Consider the following 17198-nt stretch of genomic DNA (forward strand, 5'->3'; position numbering starts at 1 on the left):
GTGACTGCCCTTACAAATAGATGAATGATTTGAAAATAGCAGGGATTTTTAAAGGATGTTTAAATTACCAGCAATTTTCAGATGGCAGGGGATAGAAATGAGGAAAGTTTGGTTTTTGGAAGACCATAATTTTGTGGGAGTTTCAAAATGTAGGAAGAAATTGAGTTCTGAGATTCTTTTGCCTTCATGTAGTGTCACTCTAGAAATCATATATTCTACCCATCATCCTATCTAGAATGTGAAATCAAGAAATAGTAGGAGATTCTAGAGTAATTGACTAGGATTTACTAATATTTGTCAGGGAAAATAAAATCAGATTCACATCTTAATGCAAAATACATTTCTAGTTTCTCTATAGGAAAACCATAGCCAAAAGTAATTTTCCTCATCTATGATATCAGTAGATTCTAGTCTAAAGTGACACCCGCTTTTCACTATATGATAGTCACATAAATGTATTGTTCTGTCAGAGAAAGCTGAAAAAAAGCCAGAGACTTCAACAACTTCTCTTTTTCCCTACCAAATTTTCATATATTCATTTATTAGCAGCTCAAGTGTCTCTCTGTTTCATTGCAGAACCCTCTAAATGCATCATGTTCGTTATCAACACATCACATGTTGAAATCAGCACCTTTTTCTTGGTTGGGATTCCAGGGCTGGAATATGCACACATCTGCATCTCCATCCCCATCTGCAGCATGTATCTTGTTGCTATTGTGGGAAACTGCACCATCCTTTTTGTCATCAAGACAGAGCCCTCCTTGCATGAACCCATGTACTATTTCCTTTCCATGTTGGCCCTGTCCGATTTGGGTTTGTCGTTATCGTCTCTTCCTACTATATTGAGGATCTTTTTATTCAACGCTCCTGAAATTTCTGCCAATGCCTGCTTTGCTCAGGAATTCTTCATCCATGTATTCACAGCAATGGAATCCTCAATACTCTTGCTCATGTCATTTGACCGCTTTCTGGCCATCCACAACCCTCTGAGATACAGCTCCATTCTTACTACTGTCAGAGTTGCCCAAATAGGAATAATATTCTCCTTTAAGAGCATCCTCCTAGTACTTCCCTTCCCCTTCACTTTGAGAAGTTTGAAATATTGTAAGAAAAGTCAATTATCCCATTCCTACTGCCTCCATCAGGATGTCATGAAGTTGGCTTGCTCTGACAACCACATTGATGTCATCTATGGTTTTTTTGGAGCTCTTTGCATTATGGCAGACTTTATGCTCATTGTTGTGTCTTATATCCTGATCCTCAAGACTGTGCTGGGAATTGCCTCCCAAAAGGAGAAACTCAAGGCCCTCAACACTTGTGTCTCACACATCTGTGCAGTGATCATCTTCTACCTGCCCATCCTCAACCTTGCCATTGTCCATCGCTTTGCCCGGCACGTCACTCCCCTCTTTAATGTTCTCATGGCAAATGTTCTCTTACTCGTGCCTCCACTGATGAACCCAATTGTGTACTGTGTGAAAACTAAGCAGATTAGAGTAAGAATTGTAGCAAAATTATGTCAGAAGCAAATATAATAATCATATATGGTATAAAATATATTAGGGAAATGTCTTGGGAGATTAAAGGTGAGTTTGAGAAAACCTAATATTTGATATAAATATATTTTTCTTGTTATCATCAGGTATTTCATTCAAACTGGATATCTAACATGGGAATAAAATGATAAACAGAAAGTACATTGCCTGGGGTCTCCATCCCAGTTAACAAAAATGAAAATAAATGCCTTATGATGTCATCTCTGATAAAAGCAACAAATCCCAATCAAGATAGACAAATAGTAGTATCTAGCCTTCTGACAGAAGTGGATTCCTCATCCCCACATTCAATCTGTCTATACTAAGTTCTTCTGATTCTACATCCAAATTATACCTTAATACTGTTTCCTCATTATCTCTGTTTTAATTATCCTAGTATGTCACCAACATTTCTTTAGTGAAATACTACAATAACCTCTTTAGTTTCTAAATGTCTACTCTTGCTACTTTCTAACTGATTCTCTATGCAAGGTGAGAGTGAGACAAATTGAATGATGTAATGTCTCTTTTAAATATGAACTCTTACTTCTCTGGGAATAAAATTAAAGCAATAAAGTACATACTAGAAGACTATATGTGTCCTTAATCCTATCTACCCCTCCAACATTCTCAGATAATCAAACTCCAGCTACATTGGCCTTCCTAAAATTTGTTGAATTTACAAATTTTTCTGTTTCTTGTAAGTTTTCACATCTGACTCCTTTTCCTAGAATGCTCTTAACTCCAATTTCATATAATTCATTTCTATTCACTTTTTTAAGTTTCACCTTAATTTCATCATACGTGACCTAAACACTCAGTTCAAATTATGACCCTTTTTTAATTTCTTTTATTGCTTATTTTTCATTCTTTATTATACTTATTATTATGATTTGCAATTGTAAATATATTTTATATTTATTTCTTTTCCTTCTACTTTCTAAATAAAGTGTGTTATCAATGAAGGGAGAGACCATATCTATTTTCTTTATGTCTGTGTCCCCGATACCTAGCATGTGTCTAATGAAGTGTAGATCTCCAGTAAATAATTGTTAGTAAATGAATGTGAAAATGAGGCTATCTTTGGGGAAAGGGAAATTGTTTGCTGAAGAGTTCAGTAATACTCCATCGAGGTGGGATATAATTTTCTTAAGTTGTTTATTTCAAGGGTAGATATGTCACAGATGCTCAAAGATCTTGAAAGTAGGAAAAAGTAATATGGCATTAGGGGGTAATATATTGTCTTGGTTTTGGTGTGTGACAAATAGTCTAACTTCCCTTCCTAATATGACCTAAAAACCTTGTAGATCATAGAACAAATTTTTAGCCTTTTCTTTTTATTTTTTTATTATTATTTTTTTTTTGTGAGGAAGACCAGCCCTGTGCTAACATCTGCCAATCCTCCTCTTTTTTTTTTTTCCTGAGGAAGACTGGCCCTGGGCTAACATCCATGCCTATCTTCCTCCACTTTATATGGGATGCCGCCACAGCATGGCTTGCCAAGCGGTGCATTGATGCATGCCCGGAGTTCTGAACTGGGGAACCCCGGGCTGCCACAGTGGAATGTGTGCACTTAACTGCTTGCACCACAGGACCGGCCCCGCCTTTTCTTTTGCCCACTTCTTGACCCAAGTCCTTTCCAGAAACCACACCATTCTAATCTCCTATACTTTTATCTTCAGGTAAATCAAGAGACAACTTCCAGCAGTGTCAAATGCTTAAAGAATAATAATCATCCTATGACCAGATAGCACCTCACAGTTAATGAAAAAATGCCACAGATATAAGCATTGTTTTTGAAACTCTAATATATGCAAGATATGTTTCTAGGCATTTTTAGACATATTTTCTCTTTTGATTCTCACAGTAACCCAACATTTTATAAAGGATTCTTCCTATTTTTTCATTGAAGAGATTGAGGCTGTGATAGATTGACTTAATGAATTCCACACAGACAGAAAATCAAAAGCTGGGATTTAAATCTTATCTTTTATACCCCAGGATAGTACTACCTTGGCTAAATTTCAGCTTTCACATTCAGGATTGCACCTGTTTCCACAATGCTTTCTTAGTATAGGAAATTCTATCATCAGATCAGGGAACTAAGTGTTACTGTGTCTGAAATGCATAACCATTTCCTTCTGCCTTTTCCGTAACCTCACAGATGCAGCCATGGGCATTGAGAGCTGTAGCACAGCAAAGCACTAGTCGACATTTTATAATTGAAAGAAATAGAAACTCATATTTTCCTAGTGTGAGGATAGGCAGCACAAAGTGCAGGCTTCAACAATCTCCATTAATAAGAGGAGGCATAATTAAATGGATTTGATGGGTATCTAATTCTTGTAAGATATTGTACAGAGATGTCATGTTCAGCATTCTCAAAGAGAATCTGCATTTTAGGTTTTTTTGACCTCCTTAATAAAATACAATGAAAAGCAAGATAAAGCTATAAAAATGCCAATGGGGGCAGGGTAACTTTATGGTCACTATGATTATTTCCACATGTTCCTGAAATGCAGACCATAGTTCCTGGAGTAGTGAAAGTCAAACTCTGAGCCTCCTAAAATGATGGTTCCCAACTGGGAAGAATTTTGCCACTAATTTGGCAACATCTGGAAACATTTTTGGTTATTGAAATCTGGAAAATGAGATGTCTTATTGACATCTATTGGGTAAGGACTAGGGATGATGCTACCCATCCTACAGGACATATTCTACAATGCACAATATAGCCTCCTTCAAAAAATAATTATGCAACTCAAAAAGTCAGTAGTGCCAAGGATTAGAAACCCTAGTCTAAATGTAATTGTCAAACAATAAATAGTTAACCCCCATGGTTACCCAAATTGCCTTGAACTAGACTGCATAGTGCCTAGAGATAGTCTGCTATCAGTGAAGTCCCTCAGAAAGACACTCAGTGAAGACTGTTAGAAAACTTCCAGAAAAGTGAAAGAATCCACTTAAAATATGTTAAAAACAGTTTTTCATTACAAGTGAAAAACAGCAAAACATATGGGAATGCATATAAACCTTAGCAGGAGACAATAGTTTAAAGATTTTTTAAAATTATGATGTTTTGTTTTTGTTGTTGTTACTGTTTTGTTTGTTTTGCTTCTCCATTGGACAATGGCCATTGGTGAGAGGTTTATGGGGAAACATTGCAAGGGATGGCACACTGTATAAAATTAAAGGGACACAAAAAGACTATTATTTCCTAGATGTGCAATGTGTGAGAATTAGGCAGACAGAATACGCCTGTATGATATAGGTGTTACATGAGCATGATCACATAGTTTTCAAAGTAGGTGACTACTTGCCTATATAACCTAAACCTCTTAGTTTTAATAGGGCCCTTTCTTTGACATGTTTCCCACAAAGATGATCTCATAAGCGTAAGACCTCAGGTAAGTTGGAAGCCTGTTGATTTTTAGACTTCTGTCCAATTCTAATGTGTAGAAGCAAGTGCCATATTGCATCAAATCAAAGACACCATTTATTGTAACCTGCATTTCAATTTCAGAGATGTTAAAATGTGAAGAACGTGCCTCTTAGAATACAGAAAACACAGTATTGTTTATATATGGAGGTTGTTCCTGGTCATTTTGACTAAAGACATTATCAGAAACATGAGAGTCTTGTAAATCTTCACTTTGTCAATGGCAGGAGACACAGAAATAAATGCCTCCATGTCTTGCACACATTTAGAAAATAGTTTCTTTGCGTTGTACTCTCTTTCACCATCGTTTTATATCTTTTTTCCCTCTCACGCACATTCTATTTCTATTTCTACATGACTATTTCTCATTCAAATTTTCTTTGAGATTCTCATTTTTCAGTTTTCCTACACTTTCCTTTTTGCCATCTCAAGCTATTTGATAAATTGTTGATCTCAGAAACTGTGCAGAGATTCTCATCAGAAGTGCTTGTTTAGAGTGCTCATTGAAGGCATCAATATCTAATTATATGGCAGTAGTTTATTCAAAAGCCATTTCTTAAATACCTATTTTGTTCCAGTCACTTTACTAGATGCTTATGAAAGAATGATTAATGCCATGAGAAAATACTCTATATTTCAGTTAATGGAGTACAATCAACCCAGTACATTTAATTGAATGCATTGTTATTTCTTAGTAATTTGAAATCCCATACATATCACATATTAAACATGAAAGATTTCTCTTTTTGGTTTTTGTAAGATCATTGTCATTCTTAAAATGTATCATATTTTTAAAACATACACACTTAAGCACTTTACAACACGGGTAAACTAAAAATATATCATTACAATAAAAGTAAAAAAAACAGTTCAATAAAATATAATAACCATTCATGATTTTAAAAGATTCTTAGAAACCAAGGAGTAGACTATAACATTAAAGATGTTAGAAAGTGAAAATTAAACCCCTGACAAAATATTAAAATATCTCCTCAAAATTCAAAAAAAAAACAAAGATACGCTCTAATCAACATTTCTATTCAATTTTGATTCAGGCCTTAGCACACAAAGATGAGAGAGAAGGTAACAGGAATGGAAGATAGAGCAGACATACAGGAATCCCTGAAGAGAATCCAGGATTGAAAAAACAAAGAATAAATGTGGCATACTTGAAAAGGAAAATAGTAATAATTTTTAAAATGTAAGACAAATTATGCTGTCATTTTCACACAATAGTCATCTTAACTGGAGATGGACAATTTTCATCAGTCACCTTGCTTTATTTGGCAGCAATTGTATCAGAGTTTTACTTTTAAGTTAAAAAAAAAAAAACTTGAATATTATCTTAATGTTTTTTCTTTTTCCTAGACACAACTAATTACTCCTAAGCAAATCTAACATAATTGACAGATTTGCCTACATCTAGCAAGGCCATGTGGTAGAAGACTGAAGCAGCATATCTCAAAGTGTGCCCTCAGACCACCAACATAAGCATCACCTGGGAACTTGTTAAAGATGTAGTAATTTACGATCCACTCAACATATATTGAATTAAAATATTCATTTTAACAAAACGGTCAGGTGATTTCTCTGCATATTAAAGTTTAAGGAGCACTTCCTTAAGGGACTTTTTTATTGCCAAATATATGAGAACTTACGTGTGATTGTATATTAGTGGAGGATAGAGGGTTAAGAGAATTACAGAAAAAAAGTTAGAAGCCATAGCGAATTTGTGTATCTCTAATTTCCATATTTTTAATTAAGTCACAAGATTATTATGTTAGATAAATTAGATATGATTTATACTACAAAGAGAGGCTGTCTACATGTGGTTGCTGGTGTATGGTTTGTTCATATTTGTTCCAAAAATAATTATCCTGGAACAAAGTAAGTATAGTATATATCTACATAGTCTAGCATGGATGACTCCATTGATTAAATAAACAGGATTGATTAACAGGCTAATGAGGCAAGCAATAAAGTGGAAGAACATATATGCTATATGTAACCAACAAATGGCTTTGCCTACATTTATTTAAAAAAAAGTGTAAATCAATTAGGGAAAGACAATCCAATAGAAAATAGAAAAAAGACTTGAACAGATGCTTCAAAAAGAGGAAATAAAAATGGCCAATAAACATATGAAGAGAGGAGTATAATTTTAAGTGAGAAGACAATTAATATAGGATATTGATGGCCTGATCTCTTTCAGAACTTGGAGTTCTAAAACACCTAAGAGACTCATCCCAGAATATGCTGGCAAATGAGCCAAGAACAAGAGTTGATGATTAGCTGTTGAATTTGAATACTTCCCCCAAGATCTTCTCGTACTCAATTTCCTCAGTCTGAGCTTGCATTATGAGCTCAGTCCCAGATCTGTGTCCCTTGAGTCAACTCCTTAGAAGATTTTCCATGAAGTATGGTGTTATTCTCCAAACAGCTCTTGCTTGTAGTCATCCCCAAGGGATCTCTGGGCTTCATAAGACAGTACTTATAAAGTGGAAAAGGGGAATCTAAGGGATTCTTCCCTGCTTCTAATCTCTTTCTTATCATTGACTTTCAGGTGAAGTGTCACATTGGTAAAAAAAAAAAAAAAAAAAACACACACAAAGGAGGTAAGATACAATTCTACTCTTTCAGACTATTTGACATAATTTGCATTCCATTTTTTATCTCTTTGGATCCTGAAGAGTTGGGTTAGATGATAAAACAAAAGCAAATGAGAATTTGCCAAACAAGATTGAGAATCTTATAGAACTACCAAGGAGAGATAGAATGTACGTGTTGGTGGGAGTATGCGTCCAGGGAAGTTTTGGAAATGCCCAGTCTGGATAATGTGTATGAGAAGGGTGTAGCTCTCCAATATCATATGATTCTTTACTTTTATGTCTCCTGGCAGGTAGATACACAACCTTAGGCAAATTATTATACCTTTCTAAGACTTGTTTTTTAATCTATAAAATGGATAAAATAATAGCATAAAAACATAAATGAGAAAAATCAATATAAATTATTTAGCAAGGTATATTACCATATGTAAGTTAAAATAATAATAAATGTATAATAAAATTTATGGGTGCTTATCCTATACATTTAAATTAAATCTCAGTACTGAAGCTCTAAAAACAATGCAGTCTTCAAGACAACGGTGAGACAAAGGCCAGAACACAAACGGCCACAGTCCATTGACATAAGATAAATTTAGCCATATCTAGCACAATTAGAAAACAAGATATATGGCTGAGATAAGGAGTTTCAAAAGATGAGTAAATTCATAAGAAAATGGGTATCATGTATTATCTGCAGCCTGGGCCTTTCTCTTAAGTTCCAAACACTTATCCTTAATAAGCTGTAGATCCCAAAGGAAACTCTGGGTGTTCACCCATTTAAAGGTTAGGAAGAAGATCAAAACTCAGCAAATAAGCAGCCAGTCTGATACAGAAACATGAAAAGATTATACTTTCTTAAAAGATAAGTAAGGTTCCCCCATACTCTCAATATTCTTAGAAAAGTCTGAGAGTCAACCCTGACAGGGAATTAAAAATAAGGGGGATTGAGTGGATAATTGAATAGAGTCAATAATTCCTAAATCATTAAGAAAGTGGGGAAAAAAAAAACCTATAAAGGTAATGACTTTGGAGAAGATAGACACTCTTTTGGAGAAACAGTCAAGGAACTACGTTTTCATGTGTTAAGAAGCACCAATATTTTTTATTGTTTGAGGAGTACCGAATGAGGAATCTAAAGCAAAACAATCGAAATTCACATACATGTTGTTTGATAGAATAGATGACATTTAGTCTGAAAAAGAGATAGTTTATGGAAGAAATCATTACCATCTTCAACTTTGGGAAATTATATTCAATTAAATAGAAAATTATGAAGCTACAACTATATTCCACTTACTATGCTAGGCACTGGAAATGCAGTAGTGAATAATGTGATCATGACTTCCTACCCTTAAATTCTAGAAGTAGGAGAAGGCAGACACCAGTCAAGTAATAATAAGGGAAATAATACAGAAGCTATTTTGTGTAAATGGAACTAGATTCTATACCTATAGAGAAAAGAAGGTGGAAACTTTTATAAACATTTATCAACTCAATCCAAGGAAGAAAAACAATCTGCCTATTCACCCATGAAGTAGAAAGCTTTAGTTAGTAGTTAATATACCAATACTGTGAATAAGCTAGGATATGTTAACTGATAGTGACCTATTCATTTAGTGTGGTTCTGTATAAGCAAGAGAATAAAACTACATATTTATATTTATATTTTAACCCCAAGACTATATAATTATGAACTTCCAGTTCTGCCATTACTTCAAATGTTTATCCTGTTAGAAATACACAAGTTTGAATATAATTATGGAATAATTTATGAACCACCCCTCCAATCCACAGTAAACTTTGCTTTTCCCTTCAAGATTTTCTTTTTATAGAACTGAGATAAGAGAACTGTAAAATTGAAGACCTGGTTTTATGAGATTCGGCTATGGGTAGTTGCGTGTGGCCAAAGGATTGTCTGGGATTGTTAAATGTGCAAAATCCTAATTGATTGACACTTTAACGAAGTTGAAACAAATATGTGCATGAAGAAGCAAGTCAGATTTTTCTCATTTGTTTCTGTGTTTGACTTTTCTTACAGGCCGAACTAACAATAAAAACGTAGACTATTTATCTTAAGAAGACTCCGGTAGTCCTCTTAGTATGTATGAGCTACATTCTACCAGAAAAGGACATCTTCTGCCATATCTTCATTTAGGAAATTTCCAACTGCACTGAAGTAAGCATCTGGTTAAGTATCTTTCCATGTATCATGTCTCGCCTTAATGACACAAACATTGAAGTTCTTAGATTCCTCCTTATCAGGATCCCTGGACTGGAGAAGAGTCACATCTGGATATCCATTCCTTTCTCATCAATGTACCTTCTTTCTCTCCTGGGTAACTTTACTGTCCTCTTCTTTATCAAGACAGAGCCAAGCCTCCACGAACCTATGTACTATTTCCTTTCAATGCTCTCCATTTCTGACCTAGGGTTATCCCTCTCTTCCTTACCCACCACTTTGGGACTATTTCTGTTTGATATATATGAAATTCATGCAGCTCCCTGCTTTGCCCAGGAGTTCTTTATCCATCTGTTCACTGTCACTGAAGCCTCTGTGCTACCTGTAATGACATTTGACCGATATGTGGCCACCCACAACCCTCTGAGATACAGCACAATCTTATCCACCTCCAGAGTCATCAAAGCAGGGGTCTTACCGACTTCCAAAAATGTTCTTTTGATCCTTCCACTACCCTTTCTATTGCAACGGCTGACATACTGTCATCAAAACCTGCTCTCACACTCCTACTGTCTCCACCAGGATGTCATGAAGCTGGCATGCTCTGACAACAGAGTCAATGTTTTCTATGGACTCTGTGCTGCCCTTTCTACTATTCTGGATTTGTTGTTTATTACTTTCTCCTACATAATGATCTTAAAGACCGTACTGGGCATTGCGACTCCCAGAGAGCAGTTTAAGGCCCTTAACATTTGCATCTCTCATATCTCTGCTGTGCTTCTCTTCTATGTGCCCATGCTGAGTGCAGCAACGCTCCACCGTTTTGCCAGGGATTTGTCTCCTATGATCCACATCCTCATGGCTGATGTTTTCCTGCTGGTGCCACCCCTGATGAATCCCATTGTGTACTGCATGAAAACCTGTCAAATCCGAGAAAAAATTGCGGGGAAACTTTGTCCAAAAAGAAGTTGATCAAAGGAATGAGACAGGGAATACGTTTATAAGTAATAACTAAATAAACTTTAAACGGGTAGCTGGAAGAAAGCATGCTATAGTAGAATGGCCTTGGGTTTTATGGTCAGACAGAGCTCATAGAGTTAATGGCTTTTGATACTCAGTATCCTGAGCACCCTTAGCATCTGTGAGATCTTGAGAAAATTACTTCAGCTCTCTCTCAGGTAGAAGATCTAAAAATTTGAGGCTTCAGTGAAGACTCTAAACTTCTGTTCCCTGCTTTTTAGAACATACACCAGTAAAATAATATGAGAAAATTCCGATATCATTGCCTATATTAAAAACCAACAACATAGTTCCCATACTTTCCTAGCTAATAAAAGCCTATTAAGAGAAAGGCTAACATGTTTCTTCTATTTTAATTAAGGTTCATGATGAAGCAGTTGTTGGTCAGCCTAATTCCTGAACATCAAAGCTCCCAGTATACATTCACTGATTTTAAAATCTGTATATCAACAGCACATTTGGATATAAATTCATAGCATAAATTCTATTATTCTAGAGTCATGTAGTGAAACACATTATTACCAAGGGCATTCAAAAAATGACATCTCCATTATATATTTATTTTAGAGGAATCTGTAAAAAAATAAAAACAAAAAAACATAAAATTCTCCTTATTTGTGCAACTCACCTCTGGCAACTCCTTTTTAAACCTTGTTCTCATATAAATCTTACTCGCACTTCTTAGAATCAGCTTACTCTAACCGTTTATCGAAGAAGCATCATTTTATGATGTAAAAGAAATTTAGTGAAGATATTACTATTTCACTCAATCTTTTATCCAGATAAGGTCATACTTTCATTGTGAAGCTTTCCCTGACCATCTCCAGCCTGGATAGATATTTTAACTTCTCCTGAACATCAATCTTTCTGTATTTATTAATAATATCATATATTCTATGTATTACCTTGTTTTTTTTTTTTTTTATATACAGTGAGTAAAACTAAAAGATCAGAAAGGTTGAGACTTTGGAAACTCTATTCAGATTGAACATAAGTCAGCTTCAGGGAAAATAAGGTTTCTTGACATGGGATCATGTTTCAGGTATAGCTACATAACAAACCACTCCAAAACTTAGTAACTTAAAACAACAGCAATCATTTATTTGTTCATAGTTTTGCAATTTTTGCAGAGTTCAGCCACAACAACTTTTCTCTGCTCCACATGGCACCAACTGTGCACCTTCGGTGGGGGTGGAGTATACATTTTGAAGATGGTTCATTCTCATACCTGGCAGTTGATACTGGTTGTCAGTGGAAAGCTTAGCTAAACTTCTACATATGGCTTTTCCACATGATTTGGGATTCTAAGAACATGATAGCTAGATTCCAAGACGGAGCACCCAAAGATAATATTCCAGGAAGCAGTCTAGTCTGTTAAGGACTATACCTGGAAGAGGTAGGTAAAGGGCCGCTTCCACTGCATCTATTAGTTATACGTCCATGGAGCCAGCTCAGATTCAAAGAAAGGAGAAATAAATTTCACCTCTTGGTAGGAGAAGTGATAAATAATTTGAAGCTGCCTTTAATCCACTACAGACAAAAATTATTGTTTCTTTAGTTTAATGATCAGTTTCATTAATGGCAAATCATGAGTCAGTGTAGACCTTCACCTGTAGACCTGAGCATTCTTGCTGCTGAGTGCTGATGAAGATAATCATGGGGTTGTTCAAACTGGGTGCCACATCAACTACTGTCTCAGTTAATCATTAAATATCACTTGGAATGCTGTTACTATTTTACATTCCTGTTCAGCTCCCACATCCATTCCATGCAGGAACAACACCAAGAACTTGTCAAGTTCTTTAGTATCCCTACTCTACTCCATAGCTGATGCTTCCTTGTTTAAAGACAATGAAACATGAATCACTCCCATTTTTACCTTCTGACCTCAAGTTTTCTATATATATTCTACAGACTTATCCCATTCCTTTTCCTAAGAAGAATGCCATTCTTCTCTATCAAAATTTAATCCAAACCCCTAAAAAGTAAATCCCATGTCTTCCTGCCTTTTCAGAGACCTTGCTGCATCTTCTATATTTTTCCAACTTTTTCAATCTCCCTATTAATAGCTACCCTTTCTCAGCCTATAAATATGTTTGTTTCAAAAGAGAAGCATTTTAAGAGCTGCATACCTTTGCTGCCTCAACTTTCTCAGTTTTCATGAATTTATTATCTTAATGTATTGAATGTATTCATATATAGTGCTATATCACACATATGTATTTAACATGAATGCAAGTTACTTTTTTTTTACCTTTTGTTTCTTGGATCTTCTTTTCCTCTCCCTCTGTCCTCTCCTCAGACATGAGTAAATCACACTAGCCCTCAGGCAACTAGTATTAACAGCTAACACTGTTTCTGAAAAGATGTACTATTTGCATTTGAGTCAGGAAAACACCATATGGGAATGTCTTGCTTGTTGTAGGATGTTTAACAACCCAGAAACTCAATGCCAACAGCTCACAGAGACTCTCAGCAATGGTTGGGAACCCTATTCAAGCCCTGTCTCATATTCTCTCTACTCATACAATCATATTGACATATATGTTGATAGAATACCTGCTACTGAACTACATTGGCATTTCTCAAATAACTCAGGCATACAATAGTCTCTCTCTCTCTCTCTCTCCTTGGAAAATATGTATGCATTTATCTTTATACTACATGTTTTTTCAATAATTTTAATCAGCTTAAACTTTATTAATTATTTCTAATTTTGTCTAAACATACTTTGTGTTAGTTTTTCTAATTTCTTAAAACACAACTTTTATTTAAATTAAATCATTTAAAGTTAATAATTAGACACGTTTGAGGATAAACAGAGCTGAAAAAATAAATACCATTATATATATCCATATTTTATAATTACATATATCCATATTTCATAATTATATACATATTTTATAATTTGTCATATACACATTTCATAATTATATATACATATTTCATATGCATAAGAAATATATATTAATTGGCAACTGGTTTTAAAATATTAGTTGGCCAGTAAAATAGTTTTAAACAAAAACTATTTTCAAATATAAAATTTCCTCTAAAAATAAAGCAATCTATTTCCATGTACAAGCTCTGTTTGCAAGCTTTGGATAACAAATAATTTCCATTTGCCAAAAATATCCAAGCAAAATTTTTTTATGTTCCAATTTTTCAGTACTTTGATTAAAGATGTCTAACCTACTTTGAACTAAAATACATTAGAAATTTATAGTTTGGGTTCTCTGGGAAGCAGTTGCTAAAAGAGAGTTAGTATGCAAAGAGTTTAAACGTGTGAAAGAGAAGGGGCAACATCAGGATTGAGTAAGGAGAGCCATTTGACAATGATTCATAAATAATAAAGGCTCTGTCAGGCCAAATGGGAGCTCTGGAGCAAAGATTGCTTGATAGAGGAGTTCGCCATTGATCAGAAACGGCCAAGCACTTAGACCACCATTTATTCGGTATTGGGTAATCCCAAGAAGATTGTAACTTTTCCTGGAAATCTGTAGTAGGCTCTGAGGCACACTTCAGCTAACTACACTCCTTGCAACTGGGTAATAAATGAATTCTTCAAGTGAGGTCTGAAAAGTGTATGTTCACATCTGTCACACCAGATTAAGCTGGGTTACTAAGCATTCCTAAAGGCTCATCTGTCTCTAAAATCTGATTGAAGGTGATCAGCAGAAGAGAAAGCATGTACTATAATGTTGAAGTTTTATGTTTTTAATTAAATACCAACTTTGTCTCAAAAATTTCCTAATTCAGTTACTCTAAATGTGTATGTAAAAAAAAAAAAACAAAAAACAGATTGAAAAAACTGCCTGGATGTAATCATGAATTATGTTTGCACCAGAATGATTCCAAGTACATTTCTGAACAAAAAGTTTCTTGTTTTTACCATGTTGCTGTCCTGTAACAGGGTATGAATTTATATCATCTCTACATTTAAAAAAAAATCTCTCTCTAATGTTAAGCTTCCTTAACTGACTTCAGAATAGCGTTCACAATAAGGCCAGTGTTTTACAGAATAAAATTTGGACAGAATAAATGTTCAAAAACTTTACTTTGAGTCATGAATTGAAATAACATAATTAAACAACTCCTATAAATAATTGACTTTTAGGAGTGACATCAGCATTATGGCAGCATAAGAAATCTCTTGTTTATAACCACTCCCAACACACAACAAAAATTAAGCGTCCATCCATGAACAAGTGCCTGTGTGGGAGTTGTGGCGTCCAGCACCATATGCTAAGGGACCTGGGAAGGGTCGCGCCCACCTGTGTGTCAGATAACAGGCAGGCAGACCTCAATATTAGCTGTGGTCTCCACAAGAGCCTGTGAACAAGTTCCAGACTCTCTCCGTCTTGACCTGATAGCATTAAAAAACACTGACGGAATGAGAGAGATTTTATGGAAGTCCAGATTTCCAGAGGAGAAGTTGCAGCACTCTGTTGGATCTAAAAAATATAAATTTAGATGCACTGGAGTGTGTAAAAGGAAGACCTTGGCCTTATCCACATCACCCCTCCCCAAGGCAACAAAGTTTAAGACTAAGAGAGAATTTCTCAGCTCTAGATTTCTCCTACGGGTGAAAGGGAGAGCAGGTGAGTGAGTGCCCAGCTTCCCCAGATGTGCTGGACACTGCCAAAAAGACTCATTTCTTTCCTCTCTAGAGTACTAAATAAAATAAATAAATAAATAAATAAAAGAAAAAAAGAAGCTACATGACTGGAGAGAAGGAAGAGATCAGGAAAGGGGGAGATAAAACTCTGAGAGGGCATTAAAGGGACGTGGTCCCCGCTGACTGCGTTGTGAACTCTATCACGAAGTCTGCCCATGAGCCAATGGGAAAGCATCACTGCAGATCCCCCTAAAAGGCAACAAAACAAAAATCAAGAAGTGAGACTACATCAACTTAAAAATCTTCTACACAGCAAAAGAAACAATCAACAAAATGAAAAGGCAGCCTGCATAATGGGAGAACGTATAAGCAAACCATATATCTGGTAAGTGATTAATATCCAAAATATATAAAGAACTCATATAAGTCAATAACAGAAAACAACTTTATTAAAAAATAGGCAGAAGAATTGAATAAACATTTTTCCAAGAAGACATACAAATAGCCTACAGGAATATGAAAAGTTTCTCAACATCACTAATCATCAAGGAGATGCAAATCCGAATCACAATGAGATGTTACCTCATACCTGTTAGAATGACTGTCATCAAAAAGACAAGAGAGGGCCGGCCCTGTGGCTTGGTGGTTAAGTGCGCGCGCTGCGATGCTGGCGGCCCGGGTTCGGATCCCGGGTGCGCATCGAGGCACCACTTCTCCGTTCATCCTGAGGCCGAGTCCCACATGCAGCAACTAGAAGGATGTGCAGCTACGACACACAACTATCCACTGGGGCTTTGGGGGGAAAAAATAAAATAAATAAAATCTTTAAAAAAAAAAAAAAGACAAGAGATAAGCGCTGGAGAGGATACGAAGAAAAGGGAACATTTTTATATCTTGAGTAAGAATATAGATTGGTATAGCCACTATGGAAAATAGTATGGTGTTTCCTCAAAAAAATAAAAAATAGAACTCCACATGATCCAGCATCCCACTTCAGAATATCAAAGAGACATCTGTCCCCCCATGTTTATTGCAGCATTATTCACAATAGCCAAGGTATGGAAACAACCTAAGTGTCCATCAACAGATAAATGGATGAAGATGTGGTATACACATATACAACGGAATATTACTCAGCCATGAGAAAGAAGGAAATTCTGCCAGTTGTGACAACATGGATGGATGTTGAGGGCATTATGCTAAGTGAAATAAGTCAGACAGAGAAAGACAAATACTGGTGGAATATCATATACAGGTGGAATCTAAAAAAAACTGAACACATAGAAACAGAGAGTAGAATGGTGGTTACCAGGGGATGGGGGATAGGGGAAAGGGGGAGATATTTGTCAAAGTGTACAAACTTCCAGTTAGAAGAGGAATCGTTTCTGAGGATCTAATACACAATGTTGTGATTACAGTTAACAATTATGTATTGTAACTTGAATGTTCTTAAGAGAGTGAATCATAAATATTCTCACCACAAAAAAGTAATTGTAATTATGTGACATAATGAAAGTATTAGCTAATGTTATGGTAGTAGTCATTTTGCAATGTATAAGTATATCAAATCAACACAATGTATACCTTAAAGTTACACAATGTTGTATGTCAATTATATCTCAGTAAAGTTGGAAAATATAAATAAAAGTCATATAGCTGAAAAAACATTGATTTTCTGTCTGACACATCCGATTAGTGATTTAAAATGAACATAATTTAGTTTTTGCTAATGGAGCCAACATCATAACAGCTATCCTTTCCCTTTTCACAATGACTGGAAAAGTTCCAGTAAAAAGAGAAT

The 17198-nt window shown here is 35.4% G+C and overlaps 2 protein-coding genes across 2 annotated transcripts; both read left to right on the forward strand.

Moving 5' to 3' along the window:
- The first annotated feature begins 593 nt into the window (after positions 1-593).
- LOC101398122 (olfactory receptor 51A4) lies at positions 594-1535 on the forward strand. Its single transcript, XM_004433914.3, has one exon. The coding sequence runs from the start codon at positions 594-596 to the stop codon at positions 1533-1535; it is 942 nt and encodes a 313-aa protein (XP_004433971.2).
- An 8257-nt stretch (positions 1536-9792) lies between these two features.
- LOC101393231 (olfactory receptor 51A4-like) lies at positions 9793-10734 on the forward strand. The gene has a single exon (XM_004434126.1). It carries the CDS (start codon positions 9793-9795, stop codon positions 10732-10734), a length of 942 nt encoding a protein of 313 aa, XP_004434183.1.
- Positions 10735-17198: the final 6464 nt, after the last annotated feature.

Source organism: Ceratotherium simum, chromosome 7 (genome assembly GCF_057802395.1).
Source record: "Ceratotherium simum simum isolate JZ-2026a chromosome 7, ASM5780239v1, whole genome shotgun sequence".
NCBI lineage: Eukaryota > Metazoa > Chordata > Mammalia > Perissodactyla > Rhinocerotidae > Ceratotherium > Ceratotherium simum.